Source organism: Parasteatoda tepidariorum, chromosome 1, assembly GCF_043381705.1.
Source record: "Parasteatoda tepidariorum isolate YZ-2023 chromosome 1, CAS_Ptep_4.0, whole genome shotgun sequence".
Taxonomy (NCBI): domain Eukaryota; kingdom Metazoa; phylum Arthropoda; class Arachnida; order Araneae; family Theridiidae; genus Parasteatoda; species Parasteatoda tepidariorum.
This window is the reverse complement of record NC_092204.1, coordinates 49,074,260-49,091,996: the sequence shown is the minus strand read 5'-3', so window position 1 is coordinate 49,091,996 and position 17,737 is coordinate 49,074,260. Positions and strand designations below refer to the sequence as shown.

The 17,737-nt window shown below is 28.4% G+C and overlaps 1 protein-coding gene across 2 annotated transcripts; it reads left to right on the top strand.

Moving 5' to 3' along the window:
- The first annotated feature begins 7,076 nt into the window (after positions 1-7,076).
- On the top strand, positions 7,077-14,419 carry LOC107438723 (zinc finger MYND domain-containing protein 19). Of its 2 annotated transcripts, none has more exons than XM_043042347.2 (6): positions 7,077-7,446; positions 8,648-8,707; positions 9,966-10,072; positions 11,420-11,603; positions 12,952-13,006; positions 13,721-14,419. In XM_043042347.2, the coding sequence occupies exons 1-6, from the start codon at positions 7,366-7,368 to the stop codon at positions 13,915-13,917; spliced, it is 684 nt and encodes a 227-aa protein (XP_042898281.1). In that variant the 5' UTR covers positions 7,077-7,365; the 3' UTR covers positions 13,918-14,419. The 2 variants fall into 2 exon arrangements, with proteins under 2 accessions (XP_042898281.1, XP_042898236.1); XM_043042302.2 differs by lacking the exon at positions 9,966-10,072 and adding an exon at positions 10,346-10,452 and having other exon boundaries at positions 7,234-7,446.
- Positions 14,420-17,737: the final 3,318 nt, after the last annotated feature.

The window sequence follows — 17,737 nt, the reverse complement described above, 5'->3', positions numbered from 1 at the left end:
GCCTGTCTCGATATGAACTTGCCTAGTTTGATGGATGGAACACAATGATTATTTGCCTTGCTATTTGAGATTGCGAAAGAGTCCTCCTCACACTGTTGCTACTCAGTCTCGATCATACTTAGTGGAGGCATGTACACATTGGCCTGCTAATTGCAATACAGAGGCTGTGTGCTCACAACTGTGATCTTAATACAGCTCTCAAGAACAGCACTGATCGAGATTAACGGTGATCTCAGTGCAGCTCTCCCGGCGTCTCGCAAAACAGCAATGAACCAATTAGTGATACCCGTTCATCTAATTCAATCCTAGATAAAATTCTGATGGGGGAGTTATGTAGCATAATTACCACTACAATTATTCAATTACCATTCACTATTATATAAGACATGTTAACTTGATTCTATTTGAAGGTACCTTTTGATATATTGACATTGTCGGCAGTCAAACCCCACAGACACACTAATTCCTTAATTATTGCGTTTCTAATTGTCTGAAATTATTGCTTACAAATTAAAAGAAATTAATTTGTGTTCGATTGCTAGCAAAAAAAAAAAACAATGCTTGCAATGAACAGTAATATTTTGAACAAAAATAATTAAACTTTTTTAATAAGGTTCTATAATTTTAAATTAAGGGTTCATTTAATCTTCAATATCTTGACGTACGTCATAATATTAAATTATCTTATATCATAATCCAAATATAATCTTAATCATATATCATAATCTTAAAATATCTTATACACGTCATATTTTCTGACGTACATAAGATATTTTAAGAATTGAAATTCAATGTTTTATAATCATTAAAAAGTATTTAAATCGATATTTCTTAACAACTATTCATTAAAACTTATGCCATCATCAATATTACAAGTTAAAAAAAATTTATATATGTAATTTCATATATATATAGATATATATATAGACACACGTGCCCACACGGGACCCCGCAAATGATTTCTGCCTCAGGCCTCGCGTTTTCTAAGGCCGGCCTTGAGAGCTGTTTATTTAAGTAATTTTTGTAATTTTAAAAGTCATTTAAGTCAATTAAATTGATCACAACATAAAAAAAAATCCTTTTGATTTAATGTGTAATAAATCGAAAGAAAAATTATATCAATATGAAGAAATCGTATAGTTACAAACTCTTGGTGTAATTATTCGGTGTCAAGGTCATGAAAAAATAATCGTTGCATTATAGATTCTGAATCTCAAAGTAGTTACGTCATCGAAAATATTATGAATCAAATTGGCGCCTCGCCGCTTTGAAATGAAACAGTTGACCACGTGCTTTGAGGGAGTGGAATAAAACCAAAACAACATGATGTATTTGCAATCGAAGTCATTAATTTAAGGCGAACGTTCAACGTTGATTTCAAGGTTCTCTATGAGAAAATGATTTGTGGTTTTATTCCTAAAATTAAGGATAAGAAAAGATTTGAAATTAATTAAAATAAAATAAAACTTATTTTATTGATTGTCTTACAAACTGAAGCTGATTTCTTGATCGGTGCAAACATTGTAGGAAAATTATTAATAGGAAATTCTGTTCAATTACTGTCAGATATAACGACCATGAAAATGAAATGGGGTGTACTGTTTTTGAGAAAGAAAATTCGTGATATTCGTGAAAGAAATTTCGCGAGAAAAAAGATATTGTTAGAACCTTGTCCATGCATTCTATGAATATGTCTCTAAGTAAACTGTGGGAACTTGAAATTTTAGAAATATATGATCTAACCTAAAAAGGGAAGAAAAAGACTGATCTTGATTTAGATCAGAGGTCGCCAAAGTGGTCTATATAGACCCCCAAGAGTCTATTTAACAAAAGCAGGGGTCGATCTGAGACAGGGGGGCGAATGGGGGTCGATCCGAATCGGAAGGGTCGGAAAAAAAACAGTTCTCAATACGCAAATCACACGTACCTAATGTAAAATTTGTATGTAAAATTTGTGAATTTTTTTTATAATTGACTCAATATCAGTTTCTTTATAAAACATAAATTAATAAACGTATATTTATTCAGGTGAAACAAGTATTTACGTACCACCGAGCAGTGGCACGAACTCAGCTCAGTTTATAAGTAATATGCATATGTGCGCTTGTCCAAATGTCACGTGTGACGAGCATTAACGTTACAAATGCAAATATCATACGCAGTTTCAGCTATCTTTGCAAACTGTGTTGAATATTTGTAGTGTCATTATTAAAACTTTTATAGTTTTGGATAATTAGTTATTGTTTCGATAAAACCATTCGTTTAGTTTAGATATCAATTTTAATTATCAAAGCACAAAAAAGAAGGTAAGCATTAATAATATGGATTAGTACAGCCCGCGACAAAACTATAGCACACTTTGTATTTTTTTACGAAAATTACAAAATTGACCAATTTTGACGAAAATTAAAATTGACCAATTTTGAACCCAATATAGCGAACCTTGCAAAAAAACACCAGGCACACCCATCTCATTGATCAAGAAGCAGTAAATCTTTAGTTACTTTACTTATTATATCTACTTATGCATAATTACTTATTATTTAATAATAAGGTATTTAAATTTCAATATTAATATATTTTTCATAAAACTATTGTTACACAATGTACTATTACTTTAATAAATGTTTAAAATCATAAAATAAATGTACAAACACAGTATCTAATAGAGTTTTATTTTAATTAACAGAAAATTACTTTTGCGGGGGTCGATGGAGATTTCGAAAAATTATATAGGGGTCGATAATCAAAAAAGTTTGGCGACCCCTGATTTAGATGATTGTGATAATAAAAACGAAGATTTTCCCATATGGGCTATATTAATCCTTTCGCGCCGACTGTCACAAATACGAGCAGCATAAAACCGTATCAATCAGGGTAAAAAGATAAAACTGGTAATCAAAGTATTTCCTTAGCAATTTATTTGTGGGCGGAGTTATAATTGCTTGATTTATTTAATTCACAATTACTTTGTTCAAAATAAAACTATTTAGTTATACTTTGAATTAACATTGATTATATATATGATTAAACTAACAATAATTAAAGTAAAAGCAAAGTAAGTCTGTNNNNTGGCTTTTAAGTCTGGTTTTATTTAATTGCAACTTGATTCTGATTTTGTACGAATGCTTTTCTGAATCACCCGTCCCCAAGGGGTTAAATAGAATTTCCAAGGAAGTATAACGTGAAGAATTTACCAACTAAAAGAGAATTAGTTTCGAAGAGTTAAAGAAAACGATTAATAGATAGCTTTTGAGGAATTTTTTCTACATTATCAGAATGTATTTAAAGATTGGGAGAATTTAAATATTATTGAACATGTTCCAGGTTTCGAATTGGAAAAGGAATGTCTTCATTTATTCCATAAACCGGTATTTAAATTTAGAAAGCCTTACTAATAAAATTCGACTCGTTTTTGACGCTCCGGTCTCTGAGAAATAGCAAGGGAAACCTTAAATGGGTGTCTGTTAAAGGGAATTAATCTCATTAAGTTAATACCTGATATTCAAGATCGGTATAGAATAAATACTATCGGTATGAGCAACAACAACTCATATTTTTGGGAGGGGGAAATTCCAAGTTTGCTGAATGAAACCCCCCATTTTCCGAAAATTTGACGCACATGGAAAATATTCAGAAAATTCTTCTTTAATATAGACTGTGGAAATATCATGTTTTGATTAAATAAATCTCAAATAAGACATTCTTTGAGCACTTTTCAACAAATAAGGGCATTTTCAAAACATTTGACGCCCATATTTTAACTTGAAACCAGTTTTAAAGGTTCGCCTTTTTCAAAAATTTTTTAAAAAATTCAAAAAGTGTCCGCTCTATTGATTCCTTAACATGGACTGTGGAAATATCAAGCGATATGGAAAAATAATTTCATTTATAGATATACTTTGAGGACTTTTGGACAAATATGGGCATTTGAAAAAAAAATTGACACACATTGTTTAAAATTAAACTAAGAATTTGGCTCTTTTCAAAAATTCACAAAGTGTTCGCTCTATTGCTTCTTTAATATAAACTGTGGAAATATCATGTTTTGATTAAATAAATCTCAAATAAAGACATTCTCTTTGAGCACTTTTTAACAAATACGGGCATTTTTAGAAAGTTTGCACATATTTTAACATGAAACCAGTTTTAGGAGATTCGATCTTTCAAAAAAAATTTTTAAATATTCAAAAATTGTCCGGTTTATTGCTTTTTTGGAAAGCGGAAGTATCACGATATGGTAAAAAAAATCTCATTTAAAGACATACTTTCAGGACGTTTGGATTAATATGTGCATTTTCAGAAAATTTGACTAACATATTTTAACATGAAACCAGTTTTAAGAGATTCACTCGTTTCAAAAAATTTTAAAAAATTCATTAATTGTCCGTTCTATTACTTCTTTATTTTGGACTGTGAAAACATCATGTTTTGATTTTTAAAAAAAATCTTATTTAAAGACATTCTTTGAGAATTTTCGACAAATTTGGGCATTTTCAGAAAAAAAGGCCCACATATTTTAACATGAAATTTGTTTTAAGAGCTTCGCTCTTTCGAAAAATTTTTAAAAAATACACAAATTGTCAGCACTATTGATTCCTTAATAAGGACTGGGGAAATATCATGTTTTGGTAAACAAAAATCTCGTTTAAAGACATTCTTTGAGCATTTTTGAACAAATATGGGCATTTTCAAAAGATTTGACACATAAATTTTAACATGAGACCAGTTTTAAGAGATTCGCTCTTTTCAAAAAATTTAAACAAATTCACGAAGTGTCCGCTCTATTGCTTGTTTAATATAGACTGTGGAAATATCATGTTTTGGTAAAAAAAATCTCATTTAAAAATATTCTTTGAGCACTTTCGGACAAATATGGTCATTTTCAGAAAATTTGACAAAAATATTTTATCAGGAAGCGAGTTTTAAGAGTTTCGCTCTTTTCAAAAAATTTAAAAAAATTCACAAAATGTCCGGTATATTGCTTCTTTAGAATGCGGAAATATCATGTTTTGGTTATAAAAAAAAATAAATAAAAGAAGAAGAAAACTCATTTAAAGACATCCTTTGAGCACTTTTGGACAAATATGGGCTTTTTCAGGGAATTAGACACGTGCGTCTAATTTTAAAAAATGTACATTTTTTAACATGTAAAGCGTTTGACTCTTTTCAAAAATTCACAAATTGTCTGCTCTATTGCTTTCTTAATATGAATTGTGGAGATATCCCGTTATGGTATAAAAAATCTCATTTAAAGACATTCCTTGAGAATTTTTCAAGAAATAAAGGCAGTTTCAGAAAATTTACTTGCTTTATAAATCCGGAAAATTCCAAATGAAATGTTCTTCGTTAGAAAATTTCATTCTTAAATAATATATACATAGATTATCCCTTCATTATTCCCTTTTAGATGACATACTACACAACAAAATTCTATAATTGTAAGATCTCGATATGAATTTCAATAGCTTAAAAGCAGAATAGCTGAATTCTAGTTGAAATTATTCTTTCAAAATTAAAAAATACTTACCGAGAAAACGATAAAAAATTGATTAATAGTCAACACAAATGATACTATTTCCAGTAATTCGGATAATTCTTTATTGTTGTTTTCCGAATTATATTTACAGAAATATATACTATTCGTAAAGAGGAATATTCTATTACTAATAAAGTTCTATACGTTCTGAAATCATATTTATTCATTGGAATACTAAGAAATATTGACTTCACTTTTATTTGCAATGAATTGAAGATACTAAAAAAAAAAAAAAAAAATTGCAAGTTTGTTGACAATAGAAAGGTAAAAGTCCCACAGTGGACTGATCGTTAAGACACGGTTCCCAGCAGATCACCGAAGTCAAGCATCACTGGCTACGGTCAGTGTGCGGGCGGGTGACCACTTGGATCAGCCTGCGTAGGGACCGAGGGTGTGCGGTATTGATATTCGTTAAACTGTTCTATCGTAAAGTGCTCGACTTCGCGTGCAGGTCGTCGGGCTACCGAAGCGGGAGTGTCACCCACTCTGCAGAGGATCAAAATTGTGATGACATGTCTTCAGATCATCCTCAGGGATGTTTCCCAGACCGTCGCCAATAGCCCATTGTGCAGCTCTAGTGCGACGTAAATGAACAACAACAGAAAGGTAAAAATTATTGGGAAATTGTTCTTCAAATGTTTGGCGTGTTCTGTTTCGGAAGGACTTGCATATGTTCTGGGTAGTTTCCTCAAATTCTTCTGCCTTTTCCTTAGGAAAATTTTTCTTCTTATTTGATGCTAATTAAAATAACGTCCTACTCTGTCACTGATTATGATAGATTTAAATGAAAAATTAATGAATAAAAGCCTGAAAATATGCTCGCCGCTAGAGGACGTATTCAAGCGTTGCGATCGCGAATAACAAAACCTTCTAGCTATAGATTATCAAGCCAGCTTTTGTTTATATTAAGTCATCACGCATCAAGCTGCAAACTTAATTTTGTTTATATAATATTCACAGAGCCGACCGGCTTGTGAAAGGGTTAGGGAACTGCCCTTGCATCAGAAGATATTTGGTCAATTTAGGAATTGGTAACTGGGCGGAGTGAGCTTGACGCTAGCTTTTATCCATCAATCTTCTTATAACCCTATATTGATTGTGTGACCAAACTTTTTCGCCAAAGCAATTGGCGTTGTTTAAACAAAAGCTATTGTTAGAGGAAGCCATTTTCTGTATTTGGCTGCGCGGGATTTCATATTTTATCATCATGAAAGTTTTAATTACAGGTAATTCTTATTAATTAAAGATTTATAATATTAGTGTACGTTTCATAGCAGTATATAAAAAAATTACATGAAATTTTTAAAAAGATTAATGAATTTTATTAAATATCTGTGAATACCACGCGTTAGATTTTAAAGTAAATAGTTTGTAAAATGTATGTATTTTAAGAAAATCGTTATAAAAATTCATTTATCAAAGTTTTTCTCTGCTTCCTTNAATTTTGTTTATATAATATTCACAGAGCCAACCGGCCTGTGAAGGGGTTAGGGAACTGCCCTTGCATCAGAAAGGTTCTGGGTTCGAATCCCGGTCAAGGCCAGTAAAACTGCCCTGTAAATGCCTGAACTGACGAAAAATGTTAACACAGGTGGGCATTGGAAAAAAAAATATTAGCAACAAGAATATTCCCTAGGCAAAACCAACCAAGCGAAAAGACGAAGTTTTGCTTAGGATGTTTTAATATTGGCAACAACTATTTTAATCTTGACAGGAAACTAGCTGCCGCTAGCCGGTGAACAGTGGAGGATGTGTATTTAAATTTTTTTAATCTTTAATTTAGAGCATTATTTTAAAAAAAAAACTTCGAACTAAAAATAATTCTTATGAAGATCGAAACGAAAGATGACGAATCTATTACAGGCTTCATGTTCGGACTAATATTATTGGGGCCAGCTGTCGGAAAAGTGAGACCGGTGTTTTATACACACCTGCTTTATTTCATTGTTTACTAAATATCGTGTTTTAATATTTATATGAAAAAGAAGCAATGATTTTTTAAAAATATAAATTTATAGCTCGAACTTTCAAAAAATTTTTTATTTTAGGAATTCTATTTTATTATTAGGATGAAAATATATCAAATTCAATATAGATTTCACTCTTATTAGCATTTTCATTGCTGTTTTGTTTTCTATTTGCTAGAATCGGTCTAACTAATTAAATATGTATCGTTTAAAAAAACTTTACTATTGAACTTTATGCAGTTATTTCGATATTTTAAGTATTTTCTGTTTTATTATAATGAAAGTTAATCAGTTTTACATGTATCAATATATTTATTTTCTCTTTATACTGTTCATTTTCGTTTTAATTATTGTTCTGGGTTCCATTTGTAAAAGTTTTTGAATACATATCTGAGTAATTACCTGAATATTTAAATATGTATTCTTATAAACCCAATAGATCTTTTATATATAGCTATTTTTCCCACTCTTAATTAGGTTAGTATTACAACTGCTTGAAAATCTCTGAAACTTTCAGTTTTGCATAAGAGGGAAGGGGCATGTTTTATATAGAGCATATTATTCAAAGCGTTATTTTAAAAATGTGGTTTTAATCTGAAAAAGGGTTTTTTATTTATAAAACACATCACAAAGCTATTCATGTAAATCAACCATTTTTTTAGCTATTATATTTTGTTTGCTGCATATTAAATCATGTTTGTTCCAAGAAAATTTGATTTTATAAATCAGCCAATTTTGTAAGTCAAAGTAACAAAGCTAATGGAAATCAAAATCTTTTTAAATAAAAATAAAAGAAACTGGAAAATATCGTAAGTACATTCCTATACAATTGAGAAGAGGGGGAAGGTCAAGATATGGAACCGTGTCTTCACCCCATATGGCGTATTCGAGCATTGCAATCGCAAATACTAAAATCTTCTCTACTGATATTCAGAGGAACTGTTGGGCAAAGACATTTTTTTTACCAATTTGTCCAAACAGCAAATCAATTAAAATTGTTATGTTTAATATAGTTTAATCAAAAATATCAGAATCTTTATGAATATTATTTTTAAGGTGTAATTTTGTTAAAATGTGAACTTTAATTGAAATGTATATTTTATCGAATTAATATTTAATGGTATTCAATATTTTATTCCAGCTTAAATATACTTTGATGGATAAGCAAGATATTACACTTCTCCAAAATCACCAGTTTGAGGTAAAAATAAAAATACAGCATTAGTTTTATTTCAAATAATTCTTATTATCTCTATTCTGCAATAAGTGTTATAATTTTGCTAAATAAATTCATTATTAACCTCTTAACGGTAGTATAAATTTGAAGAAAATAGTCTTTAATTCAAGAAAATTTTATTAAACTAAATGCATGTACGGTATATGTATTCATTTTTAATATTGAGGTAAATTTTTATCTTTCATGCTTGAAGAGTGCTGACATCTAGTTTAAAATGTATAATCTCCTTCTAAGCACATTATACATAGTCTGGTGTATAAGTTGAGAAATAAGCATGAGAAATAGATTGTTTTAATCTTTTTTGGTGCATTATTTTTGAACTATCCAGGCACAAGAAATAGAAAGCGAAACATCACCCTGTCAATTTCACTTGAGTTAGAAGAAAGGGGTTAATGCTATTTTCAATAATTCTAATAATTTTCTAAGTTCAATGTTATAATGAGCACTATTTTTAGAATTTGATCAGAAAAAGTTAACATCTTTAAAGATATTTATTTCTCTTTTAGCATATTGTTTGTAAAAGAAATTTATTCTGTCATAATTTTAGAATTAAATAAAGAAGAATAAATTGTCAAGAGGAATTTTTGATGCAAATTTTTAACTGAATAGAGGAATTTTTCAATAAAACTTTAAAAATCTTAAAGAAATCTTTTTATGTAAAAAAATATATATATATATATATTTGAAATGTGTGTTTCTTAATTATTTGGGTTGAAAAAGTATGTATAAAAAGAAGACTGTGCTTTGGATAATTAATAATGTATGCAATATGACAAAATATTTTTATAAAAGTAATGTGCTATAATTCATATTAGAATCTTAAGACTTGAGACTTTTAAATTACACCTGTTTTAATCATTCTGTGTAAGATTGACCAAGAGTTAATTTTCTTATATCCTACTTTGAAAAGTGTATTTTTTTTTCTTTAAAAGGCATTTATTACTTTTTATCTTGAAATATTTATATGGAGCATGAATAATTCAAAAAATTTTAGTACATCCTAAATAAAATACCCTATAGATTATTGTTATATTTTGTTGGGAATACATTTTTAAAATTAAAAAATATATAAATAATAATGAGAATTTTGTTTTCAATAATTTTTCATGTTTGTTTTTATACAATGTTTTTCATTCAAATAATTTCATTCTAAAGTCTGTTTAATACATTTTTTTTCCTTCATATTATTTTGATTAGTTTATATCTTCATGTTTTTTTTTAGGCATTTGTTGATATAGATAGAAATGGGCAAGGTGCCCATGTTTATGCTTTCGCTTTTGATGTGAGCAAAGGAAAAAAGTTTGGACGCTTTGTACAAGATATACTCTGGTGACTATAAAAGTTTTTTACAATAATTAATGATTTATCACTGAGTTAGAAGTGACTTTTAGTTATGACATTCATATGTTTTAATGGTTTATAACAAGGTTGGAGTTTTTGCCGGCAAAAAGGGGTTTTCGCCAGGACAGTGGCAAAAACCGGCAAAAACTGGTAAAAACCGGCAAAAACCAAATAATCTAAATTGCTGATTAAATATTATTACAAAATACTTGAAACAAATTTAAATCAATCATAAGGAGGTAATTGTTCTCNTTTTTTTAGGCATTTGTTGATATAGATAGAAATGGGCAAGGTGCCCATGTTTATGCTTTCGCCTTTGATGTGAGCAAAGGAAAAAAGTTTGGACGCTTTGTACAAGATATACTCTGGTGACTATAAAAGTTTTTTACAATGATTAATTATTTATCACTGAGTTAGAAGTGACTTTTAATTATGACATTCAAATGTTTGAATGGTTATAATCATGTGGAACTGAAGTTATAAAACGAAGCTCAACTTTAAAATTCATGTATTTGTTACCTCAAAATTATTTTTGTATTTTACTATCTATTAATGCTACACTATTAATGTTGTCTATAAAAAGATTTTTAAACTAATAATTAATGATTTAGCTTTAAACTGTTTATTATGAACTTATTTTCATTGCTTTATTTAAAAACTTTGAAAACAAATTATCTAATTTATGGCTAAATATATCATTTTCTTGTAATCTAAATGTTTTTATACCATTTTGCATTTATTTATTTATTTTAAGCTTTTTAACTATTTTTATTATTTAAGTATAATTAATTTTAAAAATATGTTTAGCATTATATATTTATATCAGACTTCTTTAGATTTTTTTAAATAATTAATCCTTGTATCTGATGAAATAAAGTTGATTCTCACCAAGAAATTTTTGACTGTTATTTATTATTTTGATTTATGTATTCATTATTTTGCTCAGTAAGTTTGAAATATATGGACTATTTATGATTGTAATACTACCAGATAATATTTAAAATCAATAAGAAATATTTAAAAAAAATAATAAAGCGGTTTTCTTTATCATACTATGGAACTGATTTACTACATTACTAGTTCCATTATTTCCTCTTTTTTTTTTAAACACATTTAGGTTTGTGTTAATTGGAAGTTGATCAATAAACAGTATGTTTTATTATATTGCATGTTTAATTTATGTTTGAAAGATTTTAAAATTATTTATACTGTAAAATTTTTTATAGCTTTAAAAGTAATGTATTTAATCATTTGTCTATCATTAATTATGAGAAATAAGTTAGTAATTTCATTTAAAAAAAATTTTTTGTGTTAAATTTCTAATTTTTTGTGTAGGGAAATCCATTTTGGTGGCATTGCTCCAGGCTACAAAGTAGTTCATAGAAATGGGATCTCAGTTGATAACAGATTGGAAAATCTATCCCTCAGCCCTATGGGGAATAGTCAAAATCAGTACATCAGTCAGAAATGTAATGAACCTTCTCTGTATTGGGCTGCAGTGGAAAAGATGCCTCATGAGGTAAAATAGAGCTTTCTCTATTTGTAAGCATAACAATTCTAATCATATACTCCAGGCTCAAATATTTTTATACAATATTTGTACTCCGTGCAAGGATGTACAACTACTAAAACTTATTCTTTATAAATGATTATTGCACAAATCATTTTGTAATTGTTTAGTAAAATTTTATAAATGATAATAAATTAACTCTTTCATCGCAATGGACGAGATGACTTGTCTTCCAGGAATATTCGCTGTGCTCTATTGCTGTATTAATGAATATGGTTATTGATGATTATTATTTTTTATAGTAAAGCAAACAAGTTAAAAGGAACTCTAAGCGCAGAGGATGAAACAAAGGCGCATCACTGAGGTGATGAATGTGTTAAAAGATAAATTACTTCCTCAATCATCCCTATTGTTTTCATAAATTTTATTTAATTTTCTATTCATAATACTAAATACATGCCATTGCTGAAATAATTTAAACCAATATGAATTCTAAGAATTTTACTTTTTTCCTCCTGGATCGTTTCTATGAAATATCTAATTTTTATTATTATGGTTTGCTTTTTGAGTTGCTTATTATTTTTACTGTAACAATTTAATTCTTAGTTGAAAAGAATATTGTAGAATTTTTTATTTGTTTTGTTATTTGTACTGTCAACTCTTTTGTGTCTCTTAAAGTTCTTAAAATGTCTTAATTTCATAAACCTCTTAAGACCGTTAAAAAGTGCTTATTAAATCCTTTTTTGGATTTATTAAACAAGTCAATTTGTTTTTAGTAAATACAAGTTTGTTAAAAACATAAGAACATGCAGCATAATGACTGAAGAATAAAATTAAAAGTCCAATCTAAGAAAGTGCTAAAGCAGCATATACCTAGATTTAAAAATTAGAATACTAAACTTAAATTAAAAGATAAAAGTTTTAAAAATGAAATTAAAAAAACATCAAAATAATGAGAATACAATACAGAACTTCTTCAGGGGGCACTTTTTTTTCTTTCCTTATAAAAATTAAATAAATTTTTTTTTAATATTGTGTCACATTTATTAATTGAAGGGCAAAACAAATTGTAAACCAAAATTGAACCAAGTATACTAGTAAAAACTAATCAGAAAACAAAATACATAAGTTTAATTAAGATTGAAATAGAAAATGTGTTAAATTAGAATTCAAAAATTAATTTCAAGGTTAATTTTTAAGTTTATTAATAAATTCTTATGCAATTCAGGTGCCAACATGTTCTTAAAATAAAATAAGTTTCAAAGAAAGAGTTGAAATTCATAACATAAATCTATTTTCATTTTATTAAATTTGCAAATTATTGTATCTTATTTAGCATGAAACTTTTTCTTTTTAGGCAGAAGTATTGTACATCAACCTATTTAGTCCTCAAGAAGAAATATTTTTACAAAGTAAGATTTTGTTTAGAAATAAATAATGACAATATTTAAAAATCCTTTTTATCCGGTGATTCCTTTATAATGTGTTTAAATGTAAATTATAATGTACTTTTCTGTAAGCTTCAAAAAAGGAAACAAAAATTACATTCCTCTCTTAAGCATATTGAATTTTTTTAAAAAAAAGAAGTTTTGCAAAGTGAGTTTATCTGTTCGTTTTATTTTAATAACTGTTATCTCCGTTTATTCAGGATTCTTCATTTGAAATATTTTTTCTAAACTTTCAGAGTTATAGGTTGTATTCTCTTTGAAATAATAATCAAGCTTTGAAAAATAATTATTATTTGCGAAATTTTACTATTATATATTAGTATTGTTGTCAAGAAGAAAAAAAAGTGGTTGTCACAATTAATAACTTCGCTCAAACAAGTAGAAATGATTTTTCTACCATTTTTTTTTTCTATGTTGATCCCCGGTTATTATTTCCCTGCATTCCCTGTTTGATGTGTGATAATACAACACGATTTGATAGTTAAGTGTTGAGAGTCAATCCTGATTAATTTCTGCTTGAAAAACTGATTTTTTTTGTGTTTTTAAATGGAAATTTGTGCATAACAGAAATTTCAGCACAGTTTTACCTAGGGCTTAAGGTTTAAAGAAATAAAATTTTTGTCTCAATTTTAACCAATGTCAATTTCAAACTACTTAAGTAATATTCTTTTATTTCAGAAAATGAACGATATTATGAGTGTCACTATCCCCCATGTTCAAAGATTGAAGCTAGACCTCAAGAGTTCAGTATTTGTAGTTTGTGTCGAGTAACTAGATATTGCAGTTCATTTTGTCAAGCTAAAGATTGGAGGTGGCACAAACCTACATGTATCACAAGACCACGCCCCATTTTGAAAGATGAACCTGATCGGTGATTGCTTATCAAATTAGAATTTATAATTTACCCTCATTGGTTCAACTTTTTCTATGCAAAAAAATTTTTAGGAGTCATTTTATTGTTCAATTTTTGTGTTGGTATTTAAATTTAACTTAATAACCTTTTAACAAACGTATTTTACATGTGCTGTCTTTTTTTTTTTAATGCAACTTTTCAGTATTAATGGAGGATCTTAGCAATGTTATAGCCTTTATTACACGTATAGTACTTTTATACATGTGTTCCTATGTTTCTTACCAAAGTTTGCCACATGTGTTTTAACATTTTTCCAATGCTTTTAATGTAAACCTTATGTTCTTATTTATTGCATATGCAAGCAAGTAAGGTGTACAAAATAATGTGTTCATTGCTTTCCATTGTAAAAATATCATTTTATGTATGGTATAACTATTTACATGATTTATACAAATTTATACCACAAGATTTATATTTTTTCAGATCAATTTGTATTGATTAAATAAAGTATTAATATATTAAAATGTCTATTCTTTGTTGTTTTATCTATAATTCTTGTTCAAAAGTAATTTAGAGGATGATCTGGCAATTCACCATTTAAAATTTTTTAATAAGATATACTGTATTGTTGATTTGAATAAATAATTTTTAAAATTAGAAGAAAGAGATAAATTCATAACTGTGAAACTACATAATTCCACCTTAGAAAATTTGTTACTGCATTTGCTTAAAATAAAAATACATGACCCCTGGATTCATCACTATATAATTTTGTAGATGCAAAGTTTATTCTTCTTCTAAAATGACTGAATTCTTAAGAAGTTTGAAAGAATTCTGATTAGGTCATAAGCCTGGATCATTTATGTAAGTGTCCAAAATTAAAGTCACAAACATAAAATTTGTGATAACTGATGAACTATACACTGTGTTGCTAAAAAAATTGGCACAGAGATGTATTCTAATGAAGAAAAAAAAAAGGAATAAAACAAAAAAGAAAATATTTTGGGAATTGTGGAACAGAAGTATTTATATTTGGAGAAAGTATAGTATGAAATGTTGTCACCATGCTCTGCTATGCATGCCTTACACAGAGTTCTCATAATCTATGAGGATGTCAAGAAATTCTTGTGGCAAAAACTCATTCCAATACAAGAGATCCGGAGGTCTTGTTCATACAGCAAATAATCTTTTCAAGAAAATTGTCAACTTAGTGGGCTCTGTGTGGCTACGAATTATTCCTAAAAAAAAAGTGCACCACAAAACAGCCTCACTTAGGCTTCCAGTGATGTCATCTCTATAGCTATGAGCTGTGACAGTACCTGCATCGAAGATGTGCAGAAGTGAACAACTGTCAAATAGACGAGGATTCCTTTATCAAAAAATCTGTAGTAGATGTTTATATACTGTTTGCCTCAAAATTCTTCTGAGAAGCCTTTGCCAACCTATGACAAGAGCTTAATGCTACGTAGTGATCCTGTACATGAGGCCTTTCTGGTGATAGTACCTCTCGTTTTGAATTGATTCCACAATATGGATACTGCTTTCGGTGCCACTTGTCTTATGTAACTATGTTTGTAACCTTAATTTTGGACATCAGTGCATATTAGGATATAGCAAGAAATTTCTTTTTTAGTAGTGACAAAAGCTTGACTCAACCTGACAAAAAGCAAGTTTTAAAATGTTTTTAATTTGAGTGTCTACATTTGATTTGAATATTATTAAAAAATTCCAATTTCTCCTGATTTGTTTTTAAAAAAATATTGTTTTCTTAACAAAAACAATTGCTTTGCAGCAATTAAAATGGATACTACTCCTTAAAATGTATTTTAAAGATTTTTTTTATTTATAAATATCCATTTAAGCACTAGAAATAATTTTTTAACTTCTATCAAGAATATGCGTCAAAAAGTAAAATAGGGATATAACATTAAAAGTTTAGATTTGTTTTATTTTAACAAATATTGAACTGAAAGATTATATTACCAACCTGTACGGATGTTATCAAATTTTATAATTTGGTATGGATATCAGCTAAAGCTCAAAACTGATACTCTGGAAGAGTGATAGAGTCGCTGCATCAATCGTGTTGGCAGTTCTTCATAACATTAAGTCATACATTGAAATAAACTAATTTGCATCATAATAGAGCAGATAAATCAAGTTCTTAGTATTCTGCTTTATAGTTTTATGGGGGGAAAAGAATAAGGTTTTGAAAATAATAAACGAATTAACAGTTGTTGAATGCAATAATAAATAAAGGGGGAAAAGGTAGTTTTTTTTTACTGCTGTAAGAAATATATTGAAACCAGCATTTATGTCTTTGACACGTAAATAAATTACTCTTAACAAAACACTTTAATAAAGTCTCGATGGAACAACTCTTAGGTTTGTGGTTAATTTTGAAACATTAGTAAATTGCTAAAAAATTGTGAAAAAAAAGCATATTTTTAGTGTATTATGGGATATAGTGTGCTATTATCGATGACTAGTTCTGATGAACTTTTAAATAATAAAAAAAACAGTAGCACAACAGCTCATGCAGGGCCAAGGTCTGTGCTTATTTTAGTCAAGTTTTCTTCACCTTGGGTGCAAAAGCAGATGTTCTGGTTGGGTGGTAAGCCAAACGCGAAACCCCACTGTTTAGTCCCCAAGCATGCTTGGTACTATTATAGGATTCACTGAAGGGATGAAAGGCCGAGTCAACTTTACTGGCTTAGGACAGAATCCAGGACCTGTAGCATGCAAGCGTTGCCACCAAGAACTAATACAATATTAAATAGGCCGTAATAAGCGCATAGTAGTCTACTGATCTAGCAAACATATTTATAGGGAAAACACTCTACAGTTAACAAATGAATATTAGGGTGATAAAGGCCTCAGATAAGCTAGTGTTTCTTAGACTTTATGCGTCTTGATTGTTGGAAAATATAATTCGTCCTTCATGTTAAGATGATACTTTGCTTTTGAAAAAATTGGTTTTTAATTCTTGATTCTCACCTGAATTAAAATCGGTAATTGATCTGAATAGCTATTTTTGAACATAATGAGAATATTTAATTGTATATGTTTTTTGACCCTAAAAACTATAAGGATCATATGATCAGGAAACAAAATTATTTAGAAAAACTTTCTTTTATTTTTGAGAAAATTAAAAAAATGTTATGATAAAATTCAAAAGGTTATAACGGAAAAAACAGATATAAAGAAATTTTCGTCAATATTTAGTAGTAAGTGAGCTTAAAGATAGCATTAGACTAGTTTTTTGTTATATTTTAAGTTTTAGTATACAATTATTACTTATTTGCTCATTTCTGTCTTATATTCAAAATAATAAAGTTTTTATGTAGAATTAATAAACGATAGTTCAAGTTTTATTTATATAACAGAGAAAATGTATATTTTTAAAATAAATATGCCAGTAGAAGTAAATTTGTAATAAAGCTTTTTTTTTCAATTATGAAATTCTCTAAGGATGGTTCAATTTAATTTCATTATCATAAAAAAAAAAAAAAAAATCAACAAGAAAATTTTGTAAAACAGAAGTCAGCTTAATTGTAATGTATATAATTAGTAGAAGGTCTTTAAGCTTGAACATTTTAGGATTTTTCCCAGTATTAATTAGTTTTTCCATTCATAAACTATGACAGAAAAATAACAAATGTATTACGAAATTAAAAAAAAAAAAAGAGGAGATGGATTTCACACCTTAGTAGTTTTCTTATAATGTAAAAAGATGCGTTGAATTTGGTTTCAAATCAGGAACTTATGTAACCACTCTATCAACCAATGGAATTTTTTTTTTAACATTTTACAGTCCAAGACACATTTAAGTCAAAAAACAT

Bases quoted from the DNA above. Each gene is read 5' to 3' on its own strand.
- LOC107438723 (XM_043042347.2), top strand. From the start codon at position 7,366: ATGAAGATCGAAACGAAAGATGACGAATCTATTACAGGCTTCATGTTC. The intron at 7,447-8,647 runs GTGAGACCGGTG...ATTTTATTCCAG, and splicing joins TGGGGCCAGCTGTCGGAAAA to CTTAAATATACTTTGATGGA. The intron at 10,073-11,419 runs GTGACTATAAAA...TTTTTTGTGTAG, and splicing joins TTTGTACAAGATATACTCTG to GGAAATCCATTTTGGTGGCA.